This window comes from Salmo salar, chromosome 03 (genome assembly GCF_965601325.2).
Source record: "Salmo salar chromosome 03, fSalSal1, whole genome shotgun sequence".
NCBI lineage: Eukaryota > Metazoa > Chordata > Actinopteri > Salmoniformes > Salmonidae > Salmo > Salmo salar.
This window is the reverse complement of record NC_138293.1, coordinates 70,662,518-70,679,203: the sequence shown is the minus strand read 5'-3', so window position 1 is coordinate 70,679,203 and position 16,686 is coordinate 70,662,518. Positions and strand designations below refer to the sequence as shown.

Sequence of the window (16,686 nt, the reverse complement as noted above, 5' to 3'; positions counted from 1 at the left end):
AACCTTAACCCTTAACCTAACCTTAACACTAACCCCTAGCTAACATAAGCCAGCTAGCTAAGGTTAACATTAGTCTCCTAGCCACCTAGCTAATGTTAGCCACAACAAATTGGAATTCATAACATATGATATATTTAGCAAATTCGTAACATATTGTACATTTTGCAAATTTATAACATATCATACAAATTGTAATTCGGAACTTTTAATACGAAATGGATGATGGACATCCACAAATTAATACATACCATACGAAACGTAACATATCATACAAAATGGAGTGTGACGTATTTATGTACAGAATCATATGAAATGCTCTGAGACCAGGTTGGGAAGTAGTATAGTGATCCATTTTACAACCACAGATCAAAAACATATGAGATGGCATTGACCTAGAAAGAATGTACCTTTATACCTTCCAGCTTGCGCCACTGCCTGTAGCCAAAACAGATCATAAATGCCTCCCACTGCATTCCTGCAATAATTGTAAACCAGAGAGTAATGCTATTTCATCTCCAAGCCACCTCGGGCAATTTATTTACCTACAGTTATTGCGACTTCAGAAGCCAATTAAACGAGAGGTAGAGAGGAAGGCTGAGCGTTGGAGGGAAGAGTCCAGCCCAGCCCACTTCAAGTCGAGTCCTGCACCAGTCTATTTTCTCCTATCACCATCTGTCACGTCTGATCATCAGTCAGAGCGTACTGTATTCAACGCAAGACAACTGCGCTAAATAAGATCACGTTCTCAGGCAAAGTTAAACTTTTAAAAGGTAGGTCTTTGTAGTTATATTTGTGTAATAGCCTACTTATATTTGTAAGGGGTATTTTTCGTTTTTATAGACATTTTAATGATACTTGTTTGGTATTTATTTATTCAACAGATATTATGGTGTTTTAGACAGTTGATCGAAATTCTATAATTTGATGGCATATAATAACTAGGCTAAAGCAAGGACAGGTTTATTTGTCTTATATTTGAGAAATTCAGCAATGTTGTGGAAAATCCCGATATTTAGCTTGACAATTTTGATACAAGCCTGTAACCTATACTTGCCCACTGATAAGTTGATGAAAACAACAGATTTCAGTGTTGTCTTGTTATTTTTCTGAAATAATAAAAAACTTGAATAACTAATAATTATTTTAAAAACGTAACTTAATTCATAGATTTGCATACCCAATCCATAATAATTTTGAAGTAGTGTTTTATCATATGCTATGTTTCAAACAGATAAGCAACAATGCCTCAAATACAATTTAATACAATTGTATTTGCACATGCTTCGTAAAACAACAGGTGTAGACTAACATTAAAATGCTTACTTACGGGTCCTTTTCCAAAAATGCAGAGTTAAAGATTCAAAAAATAAAAATAGAAATAGTGGGACAAGGAATAAATACACAGTACACAACGAATAACAATAACGAGTGAAAAGAACATGGCTATTCAGGGAGTACCTGTACGGAGTCGATGTGCAAGGGTACGAAGTAAATGACGTAGCTGTGCATATATAGGTATGGGTAAAGTGACTGGACAACAGGATAGATAATAGACAGTAAATGGACAGTAGCGTGTGTGTGTGTGTGTGTGAGAGAGAGAGAGGAGAGAGAGAGAGGAGAGAGAGAGAGAGAGAGGAGAGAGAGGAGAGGAGAGAGAGAGAGAGAGAGAGTGTGTGTGTGGCACACACTCTCTCTCTCTCTCTCTCTCTCTCTCTCTCTCTCTCACACACACACACACACACACGCTACTGTCCATTTACTGTCTATTATCTAAGTATGCATGTGTGCGCGTTTTATGTGTGTGGGCATATGTATTGTGTGTGTGTGCGTGTGTGTGTGTGTGTGTGTGTGTGTGTGTGTGTGGTGTGTGTGTGTGTGTGTGTGTGTGTGTGTGTGTGTGTGTGTGTGTGTGTGTGTTTTGAGGTGCTAGTGTAAGTATGTGTGATTGTAGAGTCCAGTGTGTGTGTGTATAGAGTCAGTGCAGGAGATTTAGTGCATACAAAGTGTTTGTGTGTGTGTGTTGGGGTGTGCATGTGTGTTGGGATGCTAGTATAAGTATATGTGTATATGTGAGTGTGCTTACATTTCTGTTCATGTGTGCATCGAGATAATTAATCAAAGTTGATAGGCAAAATGACAGTTTTGCCCCTCAAAAATAAAACTGAGCTGGAAGATAAAGATAAATAAGCTAAAGATGAATATGAATTAGTGACATAATAGGCCAAGTTTCTCCAGGACAAAACACTAATATTGGGAATTCTGTTATTATGTCTTTTTAATGGCGCCTTAGCTTGGTAATTTCTCATTTGTAAGGCACCTGTGGAGTAATGTCTTTGCTAGTTTCATACTCAAACATTCTATTAGAATTTGAACGAAGACAGGTACTGTTAATTACAAGATTAATGAGGAATGTACGCCCCCCCCCCCCCCCCCCCTTTTACATGTGTGTGTTGTTACAGATAAATAGGCTATTATACTGTATTTCAATACTGTTATTTTGTTTCCAGGTTTCTTGCTTGTCTGAGCCATCCAGTGGATTGTCCAGGCATTGCACAGTATTGGATAATGCTATCACATTGAGGATTCTTATTACCATCCATTCTTATACTAAATACAAAAAACTGGACTGATCTATCTGTCAGAAACGACATTCAAAGATAGATTTCCTAAGGAATGTACATTCCCCACTTCCAACATATTGAATTATGGACTGCCTAAGAACTATGTGACGCAGAGTGGAAAGCATCTTGTCAGCTAAAAAGAAAGCAACATTCTCAGAATACCAATGGAAGCATCGCATGCTGCTTACGCTGCTGTTGCTGCCCCCACTGTGGTTCCCATGACCCCCTCGGCAGGGTACCTGCTCCGGATGTTCCGCGAGTACCAGAGCAATGCTGTCATCAGAGAACACTACAACTACACAGGCAAACTGAAGGAGAACAAGTACAAGGATGGACTAAAGCCAGAGGCCATAGCCTTCCTGCTGATCTGCTTGCTCATAGTGCTGGAGAATGCTGTGGTGCTGTTGGCCATCTGGAAGAATAAGAAATTCCATCTGCCCATGTACTATCTGTTAGGCAGCCTAACACTCTCAGACCTGCTAGCAGGCTTCACCTACATGGTGAACATTGTGACTTCAGGGGCCAACACGTTAAATATGACCCCTGTGCTGTGGTTCCTGAGGGAGGGGGGGGTCTTCATAACGCTGGCCGCCTCCGTCATCAGCCTCCTGGCCATCGCCATTGAGCGCCACGTCACCATGGTGAGGATGAAGCCCTACCAGGGGGCCAAGCGAGGCCGAATGTTTGCCCTGATCGGGGCCAGCTGGGTGCTGTCAGTGTTCCTGGGGGTGCTACCTGTCCTGGGCTGGAACTGTATGGGCCGTCTGGACCAGTGCTCCACCGTCCTGCCGCTCTTTGCCAAAAGCTACATCCTCTTCTTCATCACCGTGTTCACCGCTGTTCTGCTGGCCATCGTGGTGCTTTATGTGCGCATCTTCCACACTGTCAAGTCCAACACAAAGCACCTGGGCTCTGGACCGCAGCGCAAAGGCCTGGCCCGCAAGTCACAGAAGTACATGGCCCTGCTGAAGACTGTCACCATCGTGCTGGGCGTCTTCATCATCTGCTGGCTGCCTCTCTTCATCCTCCTCCTGCTGGACTTCTGCTGCCCGGCACGGAGCTGCCAGGTGCTCTTCAAGGCGGACTACTTCCTGGGCATCGCCATGTTCAACTCTCTCCTCAATCCCATCATCTATACACTGACCAGTAAGGACATGAGGAGGGCCATCCTGAGGCTGCTGTGTCGACGCTGCCTCCTCACCAAGGATGGCCAGGTGAAGAAGATAGGGGTGCCCTTCCTGGAGTGCAGTACCAGTAAGACTGAGGCGCCCTCCCATAGGCTGGAGGGCCTGGAGATCACAGTCTCCTCTGCCAACTTCACCCCTTCCACTATTAAAGCCATCTACCCCAGGATGTCAAAGACATGACGTGTCCATGACGGCCCAATGTGACTCAGCAGTAATAATGGATAATTGTCCAATTACAGTAAGAGCAGAGTTCTGGATACCCCCTTGACTGGACCACTCTTCGGCACCATCTTACAGCTGTGAGACTACAACATGTTAAGTATGGGTTGTAAATGGAACTACAAGCAAAGAGGAAGTAATACTCTTCCTCTCACCTCAATGGTAGAGAATGTCAGCGGAACCCACCATTGTCCTATGTTTTGCCTTCCTCCCCTGGTCTGGCATTTTCTTCCTAGACAGATAAGCTGGAGGTTTCCACTGAAAGACTGGTCGGTCTATTGTAAGGAAGTCAAACCTAAGTCACAGTGTTAGAGAAATAAATACCTTGTTGGTTTTTACTCTTCGGCGCAAAGCATTAAACGGATTAATATGCTGTTCTCATACTGTGAAATTCCTTTTCTCGTATGCTGAGATACAGTATATCTTTCATACATTAACAATCTTCCATAATCCAAACTGCAGAAAAGAAAAACCCTCCTGAAGGAATGGATTCATGTTTGTAGCAGTATTTTGAATTCACCATTTACCGGTAGTTAAAGAGAACCACTCAACCAGCAGCTGTGAAATGAACGTTATTCATGTTTTTTATTATACAAACATTGAAAACACATTCAGTACATTTTATTTTGAGTCATACACATAATTAAAGTATACATTTGAGCCATGCTAAGGCTCATCCTTACATCCCCTCTAAAGAAAATACATAATACAAACATAATGACATGTAGTTAAAACATGAAGAATCCACACCCAAAACTTCTGCCAGAACCATGTCATTTTTGTCATCTGATCTCAGGTCACGTTGATGCCTCTTCTGGTTTGCACATCTCTGGAGGTCTCTAAAACACACGTAGCAGCAGACATGATTGTGAGCAATAAAAAATACATTATTGACGGCTCTGATTTTGTGGACTCAAAGTATGGAAATCATATTGAACACAGCCTGTTCACAAAAACAATAGCATTCAGAACTTTCCTGTACAAGCTGGAGAATATCCCTCTCATGCAATGAAGTGTTATGTCTATCTTCTGTAAACAGTGGTTAATAGAAATTTGTCAAAGACAAACCACAAATGCTTGGGATGCCATGTATAAAGTTCCATTATGACAGCAGTGATGTTTGAAAGCAAGCAATTCAAATCTTTCACATTGTATATAAATGTACAAATGAAAAAAAATTATATGTCTTACTGTACTATACGGTATGTTGTGTAAATAAAATGAACTATAGTTTCTGTATTTTGTTTATTCTGAACTAAACTTAATTTATGAGGCCACTGCCAATGTTTTATATGTACATTCAAATGATAAATAAATGTATGTGAACAACATCTACAAAAACAGTATTTTTGGTCATTGTTTTACAGAATATACATCCATTCAACTAACATTTAATCTAGTTATTTCCTCTCACCAAATCTTTGTGAAGCCAGAGGCCTCGTGTGAGAATATGAAAGTGTTAGTGTCAATGTGGTGAGTTCGATGTTTCAGATCTTTCACAGGAAGTTTACACTCTATCATTCACCAGTTATAAAAGGCTTTGACCTATATAGTCATCACATACCATATAGTTCAACACTGAAAAGTGCATAAACACTGATAAGCAAATGTCAACTTAATTCATTTGAGAAGATGGAACAGTCTACAAAATAAACATATACACCAAGGTGTAGTTTCCCACGATAGAGCAGAGAGATGCCAAAGAAACAATGTACTGTATATCACAATAAAATGTAAATGTCTGATCGATGCTGAAGTTATTGAAGTAAACACACACGACAAACCACCCACTTGGCCCACAGTGTACCAAATCCAAACCACAAGCAACCACCCAAGAAGAAGACATGCGCTTGTGGCAACAGAGAGAAAGCAGCAGTCATTGGGGACAATATACTTGACGCCCCATTTCCAGTAAGATTATAAACAAGAAACCACCAGCTGACGAGGTTACACAAGTTGAGATCCAAACGAAACCTGTCCCCCGCCCTGTATCAAATCAACTACTCACCACATGCTACACTGGCAGAAACCTTCCTACGCATTGGCAATAAAATGACTCATTTACAAAACGTGTGGGCCGTGCAATGAAGAGTAATGGTAAGATTTGCATAAATTGTGTGTGAGCAAAAAACTGCCCTTTTCCATTGAAGACTAGAAACAAGTCCTCTCAACCATAAATGGTTGAACTCACTTTGTCAACATGGACTTTTGCAAGTGGGTCAAGTTTGGGCTGTCCACAAATTTAATAAATACAGTTCCTCTAAAATGAAATAGTCTCCACAATAACTCATGGCTTTCTGCCATGCCAATTATTTTATCCCTTGGGCTTTTAGGCTAACAGATGTTCATTAGGAAAATTCAATGGGTTGACAACTAATAACAGCAACACATTATTACTGCAGCAGTTACAATTATCTTTTTATTCAACCAAAATCTCAGAAACACATGCCAATTGCGCATCCTCCTTGCTTTAGACATGGAAAGCCCGTGGAGGAATAGCATTTACCATGAATAACAGTTACCATTCCAGAAAATCTCAAAGTTTGCAAAAAAATGTATATTTTTTTATTGCTGCAATGGAGTCCAGAATACTGTCTGTTGCATAAGCACACCTTCACATTGGACATTTATTGCATTAAAAAGGTGAGCAGCACCCAACTTTTCAATACAGTAATTTCAGCACCGTATCAAAAAGCAGTGGGTTTGCAATGACACCTATTGGGAGAAAATAGTCCTTATAAAGATCATAATGACTATGGTGAAATTAGATACAAATAAAAGCTAGGGTTATAGGTTACTACCCAAATAACTATTCTAGGAAATGTGATGTTTAGGAAAACTGCTTTATTCAATATAACAAAATGTCATGGAAGTCAATACCAATAGGAATACAATCTTAGTATAAAACAAATGTATTACAACACACAACAGACAATCCAACTACAGGACAAACAACTACTGGACAGATATGGCAACTTTCCTTTGATCTCTTCTACCATTCAGTGCTGACAAAGTTCCACAGCTCATCACTGACTGAACACCGAGACCGCACAGAGGTGTCTATGTTGATTGGTGTGGCCAGGTCAGCTCCATAGTGCACTGCAAGGGATTAAAGTACACTCAAACTTTAGTTAAACGCAACGAAAATCAGCCAGCCATTAAACAAGAATTCCACATTTGTAACTTTGTGATGGAAAAACAGTTATGCAGTGACAAATACCTCCTCTCAGAATGTGTGGCTCCGTGTCATACTCCCACTTGATCTTGGTCACCTTGTGGTACAACTGGGCCACGTATCTGCAGAATTAACAGTTTGTCAAGTTGCACCATGCTGTTCATGATGTGAGATCAATGCTCACCGACTATCATGGTTTAGTGTGGTGTTGGGAGTGATTATTTCAGAAGCTGTTAGTCCTACTCACATGGCTGATGGGATGACATCTGTAGTGTCATCATCAACCTCCTGCTGCAGGGTCTGCAGCTCCTGCTCCGAGTCACGCAGACTCTCCAGCTCCCTCTGCAGGAACCTGAGGAACAGGTCAAGGAAACCAACACGGGGAGAATCTCAATTGGTACTGTTCGACTCCTCAACTCCATCCTCTACTACTCCTCAACTCCAACCTCCCCTTGCCTGATTTTGAAAAAGGTCAAAGGTAATTGAGGAGCGGTGAGGAAACAAATGCACTTGTATTAAATAAGAATCCTTGTCCACTCATGTCATCAGGCAAATTACGTTTACAGGGGTGGAGTCCCAAAATAAGTGTAATGTGATAACATTTAGCTAGTAGATCAAAACTATGTAGCTTTTTTTTTTTTTTAATGTGCGCATGCATTTCTCTTTCGAGAAAACAGCTGATTTAAAGGGGTTGTTGCAGAATTTAACACACTTCCGTGCTAGTCACCGGGAGGATCCTCTGCATACTCACTGTATGGCATATAAACTGAAATCTCAAAATACTTTCAACAATGGATGGCAGCCTGGTCAGTCTGCAGCAATGGACAAGCTCAAGGTAGAATGTGACTGCTCCCTAAATGTATTATCTGGGCAACACAGCATTCATGTGCACTTTTGAGAGCACCAATTGCAGTACATGAAGAACTTGTTCTGTGTAGAGACAGAGCATGACTGGGTGAAGGATACTGTAGTTCTGAGTCCATGTTCTGGCTCCTTGCTGTACACTGCAGCAGCTCCTGCTCCAGGCTGTCCAGCTCCCGCTCTGCCTGGCTCTTCTGCCCCTCCAAGTCCAGCAGCTTCTGGCTCGCCTCATCCCCACACTGAACTACACCTGAGGACAATGGCGATCACGATTAGGCTATATATCTTGAAGGCATGGAAAGAAAGTAAGTTATCATATGATAGGATCTACAAGTTTATTATTTTTCCTTGCCGTTTAACACCAGTGTGATGGTTTTCTTCGTGTCCAAGTGTCGCTCAAAGAAACACTGCTGTTTTTCTCTCACTTTTCTTAATTCATCGTCAGCTTTGCTGCTTTTCAGTATTTTGACCATCGACTCTCCCGTGTCCATAACGTCCTGAAGCATGGTGACACGTCTTTTCTGTGGAATATTTTAGTAGAAATAGATAAATGACTGCCTGTTCTAGAGCAGACTAGCTGGTACATCACCACTAAAATTGTTTGCTGCCTACGGTCAACAAAATCAAATGGTATGTCTAACTAAACGTTAGCTGCAGAGGCTCTTGCTTGAAAACAGTAGTCAACTTTAATGCCCAGACCCTCTGACGACAGCTACTGTTACTAACATCTTAATTAGATACGTTTAGAAAGTTGTACAACAAGCATTGACTTGCCGTGTTTTGCCGAATGTAAGTTCACTTCAGTCGTTTCCATATTCAAAGTTGTCCTGCGAGCGCGCGCTTACATGAGGTGCCAGCGAAAGTGCCTGACGGAATTCTTGTTCCTAAACAGAAAACTAAATTACAGGACAATTGTAAAGTATTTATTCACATACACAATAAGTAGATGCCTACAATTGAAAATATCAAATTAATAGAAAGCGCCAAAAATATCCAGCGTTGTGATTGGCTAGATCCAAATAGGGGCGCCAATGTCGTGAGATCGCAAGATTTATTTTACACAATGGAACCTGATGGACCCACGGAGTTTACTTTTCGTTAGACGAACAACGTATAGCAGTGGTTCCAACCTTTTTCGATTACTGTACCACCAACTGAATTTTGCACTGGCCGGAATACCCCCTCGTGTGCATTTTACCAGTAGGCCTATGGTCTATTCTCAAATACCCCGTGGATAGGCCAAGTACCCCTGGTTGGGAACCAATGATTTATAGTATACGATGGAACTGCGGTTGTGCGGTGAGATAGGTAGGCTCACTGTACCTCCAGAGGTTATTTCTGGACAAAATGTTTACATTTTAGGGAACCATTTTCTTCTCATGAACAACAGTTGGGAGTACACAAAATGTCCTACAATTGTATTGCACAGTTTGCAAAATACAGTCAAGTAAATCACAATTGTTCCAAGAGTTGTTCAAGCTGATCTGAGTTTTCAGGAATAAAATACAAAATATACAATTCTAAGCGGCCGTCAGAAAAATAGCAGGAATGGCAACTATCAGTGCCAATGCTATTGTAAGCTCATTCAACTTTGATTTATTAGGAACCATACTGTTCTCTGGTCCATTTATATTGTGCAGTTTGTCACTTTACCAACCATTCTCCGCAAACCACAAAAATATAAGGGGAAATAAATCATAATGGTGCCGTTCTCTCCCTCACTCCTTGATCCCTTGCTTCTCAGTCTTCTCTTGAGCCTTTCGTTTCTGCCTGCCAAGCTGCCTGAAGTGCAGTCTCTTGGGATTCAGTCCATAAGCCTTCAGTCTCTGTCCGCTAAACTCTCGCCCACCCATTTTCACCCTGAAGGGCCCCTTCCCCGACATGAGGCGGCTTCCTGGGTGCCTGTTTTTCTTCTTGGGCAATTTTGGCCTTTCAGTCCTTGTGTTGGCAGTCTCCTGAGTGGTAGCAACTGTTTCCTGCTCCAGTTTCAACTTCTTGGATTTGGGTATCAGGAACTCCTCTTCCTGGTCTCCTGCCTCTCTTAGTGCCTGGACTACCGTCCCCTCACCAGAGTCCAATGCAGAGCTTTCCTGACTGAGTCCAGCCTCATCATCATCCTCCAGATCCTTGTCATCCTTCTCTGCATTCTTCATCCTGTCTCTTCTCTTCTTACCCACTTTGGTCTTGCCCTCTGCTTTGTCCTCCCTGCAAGGAAATATGAGCACAAATGATGATAATTATATGTCAATTGATGATAATTCAGTTTTCAGATTTCGTAGAGAACATATTCTGCCAATCTGCATATGGTAGAATACTCACTCAGCATAGAAAGAGTTCAAGACTTCTATCTTTTTCTTAATATTTTGTCCTTTGATTTTGTAGTTCTGCAAATCACTAATTTCCTCCTTGTCAGACCTGAAAAAGAGATCAAAGGAAAAATCTGAAAGGCCATTTTCCCCATAGGTAGCTGATTAGTAAATGCTTACTGTTTTGAGACCAGATTCAGTACCTGAACATGCAGGTCTTCTTTAGCGAGGCCCAGCGGTTCAGCTCTTTCTCATCTGCTCCCAGGATCTGATGGAAGAATTAGTTACTTTCTGTAATAGTAACATATTCAAACAGCCACTTTAAACATAGATGCTAAATCCACAGAAATGACTTTAAACCTAATTTGTGCAGATAAGGCTCCAAGCAAGTTGATAACTCAGTGCATACAAGCATTTCCCTTTCTATCATTCTGTCTCCTCATCCTCGTCTGCTCAGAGAGAAGATTAACTGAAGTCATGCCCTGGTCAGAGCCGTCCCCGGAGGGTGGCAATACCAGGTCAGTCACATCTCAGCTCATCAGTGCAGGACTCAGGGTCTGTACAGTACAACACTATAGCACAACCCAGGGTTGGGGGGGTCAATTATATTTACATTCCAGACAACTAAAAAAGTTAACCAAACTCCAATATTTTCTAATTGAAAAGCATGGGAAAGAATTAGAATTTTAGTGTACTTCCTGAATTGACATGACCCCAACCCTGAGACAACCTAGTAGGAACTAGAGCTCCCAGTCTCACCTCGTCAGTGGACAGGCCAAAGTCATTGGCCAGGACCTGCCTGTAGCGAAACCTGCAGGGGATGTCGTCTATGATGTCCTCATAGTCCAGCTTATAGTACTCATCCAGGTACTGCTCAAAGGACTTCTCCTCTGAAACACATATAAAGGATGGATGCATGAAAGAGTATTCAGTCTCAATATCTATAGTACATCGAACAAAATCTAAAAGGTTATGGAAAATAACCCAAGATTCATGGTGCTGAACCTCCTGAGACTTACGGGGGTCAAACACTGGCTTGTTTTGGGTAATGACCTCAGCAAAATGAGACTTCTTTCTCTTCTTTCCCATCAGCAGGGCATCCACCTTCATCTTCTCCTTTTTCTTCTGCTTCTTGGAGGTGCTTGGCTGACTGGGATCATAGTCTGCATCCATCTGGTCAAGTGAGAGTTCAGATGAGTGAGTCACATACAATCTCAAAGGCCTGACTATCTCCAACATCAACGAGACCTTTATTTCTGACTAGCCTCCCCTAAATGTGTTTCTGAAGGTCTGCAGGCAATGCTGAAGTGATGATCATATTAGAGGAACTCACAATAAAATCAGGATCTTCACAGTTTGGCTGGTCATACTCTTCTCCTTCATGCTCCTCTTCCTCCCCTTCTTCACCACCATATTCCTTTTCTTCACCCTCTCCTGTCCATGTGTCCCAGTTCCAGTGTTCTGCAGGACAGAGAAAGCTACCTTATTACAATGTCACCGATTCTAAAGTATTCAATTCTACTTGAGATAATAAAATCAGCAACGAGTGACTTACCACCCTCTAGCTCTTCAACTTCAAACTGTGGCTTCTCCCCCTCTTCCTCTCCATAATATTCATCACCAAAGAATTTCTGGAAGAAGAAAAAAATACAGGGAGAGACAATAAGAGGAGTGTCTTTATTTACAATCCGTTTCTCTTCTTGAGGTGTGAGAGTGGTCACCTGCATGAGCTGGTCATGCTGCTGGGGGTCAAAGTCTCCCTCCAGGTCCACCTGACTGAAGGCCAGCTGCTCGTTGCCTGTCAGCTCCTGCAGCCGTCGCAGCTTCTGCATGATCTCATTACGCTTCAGGTTCTTCAGCTGCTTCAGCTGCTCATGCTTCTGCTCCTTCTCCTGCAGGGGCCAGAAGAGTGACAGGTCAGTTCGTTGGGAGAGTGAGAGAAATGAGGAAGGGATGGAGTGATGTATAAGATTAACTAAAAGAGAGTCTACTGACCCTTTTCTTCCTATCCTTCACTTCCTCCCTTTTGAGCTTCCTGCGCTCGTCTTTGGAGCGGACAGAGGTGGCAATGGTACGGGGGTAAGTCTTGATCTGTAAGGAACAATAAGATATGAGACCAAGGTACATACACTACACCATACAAACAGACATGTGCATGTAGAGACAGACGGGAAAGTCCACCTTCTGGGCATCAGGCTCCTCAAAGCGGAAGTTGTAGTGTCTTTCAAAGTCCTCCTGGCGCTCCAAGAACGACTCCCCATCCTCTTCTGAGTCCTCCACGTCATCATTCACCACCTCGTCATAGCTGGGGATCCTGCACACAGCCATGGCAGATTAGTACACAGTCAGTCACTCTACAATTACAATTGAAAGCATACATGGACAAAACATATGTGTAGACACATAAAATAACTTGTGTAAATAACTTACCTGTCCATGTCATCTTTCTCCATGTAGCCCTTATTCAGGACAAAATCCCTAAGGAAACACTCCTTCTCATCCAGCTCTGGGTCGTTCCAATAGTCCCTCAGGTATTTCTGTCTCAACACACAGAGCACATATTTCAGTCACAGCAGGTCATTACATATCTCTCTCTTGCCCTCTATTCCAACAGTCTCTCCATCACTCACCATGTCCTGCACCTCTTCTGGGCCCCCCAGCTCTGCCTGGCCTTTCAGCCAGTCCAAATAATCCTCTTCCTCTTTATCCTGTTGGGTAGAAAGATAACAGGTTAGAGGAATAGAATGTTTCTCTCTGCAGTGCTTTATACTGTAAGATAAGACAAAGTCAGGTACCGGTTCCCACTGACCTTCTCTTCCTGTGTTTTACTCCTCCTCTTCAGCAGCTGAAAGTCCTCTTCACTGCCCTCCTCATCACTGTCCTGTATGAATTTACGGAAGCTGGTGGAAGCATGGCACAGTGTTTATGTTCCAAAGACAGTTATAAAAGACAGAAAACAAGAGTTTATTTATTTGTGTAAATGCACCCTGTTCTTTAGGGCAAAGGACACAGTGATTATGAGAGAATTTAACCCTTACCTCTCTTTCAATTCTCTCTGCTCCTGGATGTAACTTGGAGATGCAGCTCTCTGTCAAAGAAAGCAAAGGCAAACAATACATGACTTCTCATGACATACCTCCATGTAAATGTGTCATAACAAACAATGTATCATAACATGCCTCTCTCCTCTTTGCAGCCTCTTCATCATCACTCTCCTCGTCATCATCATCCTCATATTTACTGGGAATGAGACAAATTGTTATTGTTAAACCATTTGCCCAAAATGAGATACAAAGATATGCACAGTAGGAACACTGCACCTCACTCACCCTCCCCTTTCCAAGATAACTTTTCGCTCATAGTCTTTCAGATACATTGGCTTCTCTGTGGTTTTCTTTGAAGTTGAAGGCTGGGCATCATCCCCAATGGATGCATCTGATTAAGAATGAAAAGTTGGGTGGTGAAAGACACCTCAAACAAACAAGCAACACAGAATCAAAGTGTCATACCGTAATCAGTTGCAGCAACAAGACACGCTGACTGATGACATACCTTCCACTGTGTAGAACGTTGCATCAGTCTGATAGATCTTAGGATCTTTCTTCTTCAGCAGAGACAGTGTTCTGTAGAAGTCCCTTTCAACTTTGGGGTCAAGTTCCTAAGAAGACACACATTAGTCTGCATTGAAATTACAAATATACAGGTCAAGGACACAAAAGTAGGGCCAAAAACACTGACAAACCATAAACAGAACACCATGGCAGTGTTGGCATTGTGAACTTGAAACTATATAGCTAGCCAAATTAGACACAGTAATAGTACTTACCACCTCGCTATCATCATCTGACTCTGAATCTGAACCAGACTCACTCTCGTCAGCTTGGTCGCCATATTTGTCTTTCACTGAAATAAATCAATAATGAACATGACAAGCCATTCAATGTGTTGCAAGCATTCGGCCAGCAAAACAAGTCAGAACTAAATCTAGCTGGACATGCTAGCTACCTAGTTATAACCAAAAATGTAATGATGGCTAAGTTAACTTCTGAGCGTATTATTATGTAAGTTAAATCAATTACAGAATAAGATTAATTTCAAGTGAGAATGGGATCAAAAGTTTGCAAGCAAGTTGAAAAGGATAACTTTAGCTAACATGAGCTAAACGGCTGGCTTGCTAGCTAACAAGCTTGGGAAGTCACACTTACGCCTTTGTAACTCTTCTTTTTGTCTATATTTATCATATTTCTCTGCAAACTTTGAATTAATCTTGAAATCCGATTTGCCTGACATGATTACTTTTGAACTGGATAATATTTATCGGGAAAAGAATTCAGTGATATCTGTTCATGATGCTAACATCCACAGCAGCATGTATAGAACTACCACGTGGTTTCCTGAGAGGTGCGTCAGAGTTCCAAACGAGGATCAACCAATCATAGGTTTAGAAAATATGTACGTTTTATCAACAAATATATTTGTTGCCAATATAAAATGATTTTTGGTATATATATAAAAAAAAATATATCTAAAAATATTTCTTAGAAATATATTGCCAATTCAAATTAAGGGTCCTAGTTTGAGAGCATTGATGGCCTTGCCTTTTGTGTTAGTAAGAACATTAGTATTATTTATGTTGAGTTATAATCTCCAACCTAGTAGCAATGTGTGTGTCAGATACAATGCTAATCTACTCTGTAGCTATCTAATGTTTTTGTGTTGTCTATGTGTGTGTCGTTGCCCATCACAATGTTTTTGGAATGAGACTCAGTAGCACAGCTGGGGGCGCTCTAGTACAAATTGTCAATATGTATAGGCCCATATGCACCATGCTGGTCAATCCCTATGGTTTTTTTTAAAGATCATAAGGTGACCAGACAGTGAAAGTACAGGAGATAATGTCTACTGGGAGGATAGTTTACACAAGACTTAGGAATGTATTTTAAAAACAGTAATGGAATTAATTATTCCAATTATCTGTCTCAGAAAGAACAGGTCAAAGACACCAGTTTACTCACCCTGTTTTCAATTGCAATTATCGAGACAACTATTCCTTTTTTATACTTCATCAATATAATGTTCTGTTTTTGTCTAGTTGGACGAGTTAGGCCTATGCCCAAATTATCTCAGTATATTCTGTTTGTCACCTCAACATTCCTGTGGCTCTGACCTCTCTGAATTGGGCTTTACTCAGATCCTTTCAAACAACAACCTAGTATATCGTTTTACATGGCGTCAATTATCCCCCATGTTCTCTTTGCTGTTTGCTCTTTGTACATAGCTACTCTGAGTCTTCTTCATCTCCCTGGGCCCCACAATAAATGATCAGTGATGTTTACATTGCAATTCTTTGCCAATCTATGTAGCTTATCAACACTGTCAAACGAGTCTGTCAAATAATAACACATCCCACCTAAAGCAAATAATAGTGCCTGAGATAAAAAGACTGTTTCTGGAATGATTAATGACTTTAAGTAGCTTCATTCACCTCATGTCTTGAATAGTTGACCAGGTATTGGAGGGCTGTAGGGAGTGAGGCTGCAGTGGGATTCAGAGAGGAGGAAGGTGTTTATCTGAGGTCTGAGGGGATAGCCAAGGGACAGCAATATAACTGTTGTTTCACGAAATGAGTGCCTTTTTGCGTCCCTTTGATGTTTTTAAGTAGAAATTGTGCACCAATGTTACATTTTTAAAGCTTGTTATATTTAATGAAGTGCTCTTTAATATAGACCACATAGATAATTCAATAAATCAGATTTTTTTTATGTAAATGAAGACAAAATTCAGTATTTTCACATGTCCCTCAGTGCACCCTCTATGACTTTCACCATCATTGTAAAGCCCCAGTTATTTTGCTGCTTTGACAAAGTCATTTCTGAAGATCAATATTTATTTAATGTGATTAGTGATTAATTTTAAGATAAAAAAAACGAACTGTCCCTCATTTTAAGGTCAACCCTATTACGTGAACTGAACTCTAATTTCAATATGGTGAAACTATTACTTGACATCTAATAGTCAAATCATAGCGTACAAGAAGGTGAGTTGGCTCTACTCTTTTTGGCCATTTTCTGGTGTTTTGTGGTGAAAACTGAGTGGTTCGAGCATAACACGTCAACCCTGTTACCCATGGATAAACAAGCTAGAAATGTTTTAACAATTTCATTTTTTCCCCTGACGCTTGTATTCAATTGCACCTCCCTGTGGCACACAACAAGCTTTCTTTTCCCCTGTCACAAGGGGATGTATGGCTAATTTAAGATGAAATCTTCAACCCTGTAACTTTATTCTGGACTCAGTGCCACTTACTGTTGTAATTT

The 16,686-nt window shown here is 41.2% G+C and overlaps 3 protein-coding genes and 1 non-coding gene across 4 annotated transcripts; 1 reads left to right on the top strand and 3 right to left on the bottom strand.

Moving 5' to 3' along the window:
• Nucleotides 1-469: 469 nt before the first annotated feature.
• On the top strand, nucleotides 470-5,368 carry LOC106601325 (sphingosine 1-phosphate receptor 1). The gene is made up of 2 exons (XM_014193441.3): nucleotides 470-770; nucleotides 2,508-5,368. Exon 2 carries the CDS (start codon nucleotides 2,786-2,788, stop codon nucleotides 3,986-3,988), a length of 1,203 nt encoding a protein of 400 aa, XP_014048916.1. The 5' UTR covers nucleotides 470-770; nucleotides 2,508-2,785; the 3' UTR covers nucleotides 3,989-5,368.
• A 1,484-nt stretch (nucleotides 5,369-6,852) lies between these two features.
• Nucleotides 6,853-8,881, bottom strand: spc24 (SPC24, NDC80 kinetochore complex component, homolog (S. cerevisiae)). The gene is given in 6 exon segments (NM_001141537.1): nucleotides 6,853-7,126; nucleotides 7,248-7,324; nucleotides 7,450-7,554; nucleotides 8,169-8,313; nucleotides 8,416-8,584; nucleotides 8,838-8,881. Coding segments are annotated over 5 exon segments (588 nt in total). The 5' UTR covers nucleotides 8,570-8,584; nucleotides 8,838-8,881; the 3' UTR covers nucleotides 6,853-7,019.
• Nucleotides 8,882-8,964: 83 nt separating this feature from the next.
• LOC106601324 (protein KRI1 homolog) lies at nucleotides 8,965-14,760 on the bottom strand. The gene is made up of 19 exons (XM_082971459.1): nucleotides 14,575-14,760; nucleotides 14,196-14,272; nucleotides 13,922-14,027; nucleotides 13,699-13,804; nucleotides 13,545-13,609; nucleotides 13,408-13,453; nucleotides 13,179-13,269; nucleotides 13,000-13,077; nucleotides 12,800-12,906; nucleotides 12,551-12,683; nucleotides 12,365-12,460; nucleotides 12,091-12,261; nucleotides 11,925-12,000; nucleotides 11,703-11,830; nucleotides 11,389-11,542; nucleotides 11,129-11,259; nucleotides 10,573-10,637; nucleotides 10,383-10,478; nucleotides 8,965-10,268 (listed from the first exon to the last, which is right to left on the bottom strand). Exons 1-19 carry the CDS (start codon nucleotides 14,657-14,659, stop codon nucleotides 9,782-9,784), a joined length of 2,298 nt encoding a protein of 765 aa, XP_082827585.1. The 5' UTR covers nucleotides 14,660-14,760; the 3' UTR covers nucleotides 8,965-9,781.
• On the bottom strand, nucleotides 10,819-10,916 carry LOC123741952 (Z30 small nucleolar RNA). Its single transcript, XR_006769475.1, has one exon. It is a non-coding gene; the product is annotated as a Z30 small nucleolar RNA (small nucleolar RNA).
• Nucleotides 14,761-16,686: the final 1,926 nt, after the last annotated feature.

Bases quoted from the DNA above. Each gene is read 5' to 3' on its own strand.
- LOC106601324 (XM_082971459.1), bottom strand. From the start codon at position 14,659: ATGTCAGGCAAATCGGATTTCAAGATTAATTCAAAGTTTGCAGAGAAA. The intron at 14,273-14,574 runs GTAAGTGTGACT...GATTTATTTCAG, and splicing joins AAAAGAAGAGTTACAAAGGC to TGAAAGACAAATATGGCGAC. The intron at 13,270-13,407 runs GTAAGGGTTAAA...TGCTTCCACCAG, and splicing joins CAGAGAGAATTGAAAGAGAG to CTTCCGTAAATTCATACAGG.
- LOC106601325 (XM_014193441.3), top strand. From the start codon at position 2,786: ATGGAAGCATCGCATGCTGCTTACGCTGCTGTTGCTGCCCCCACTGTG.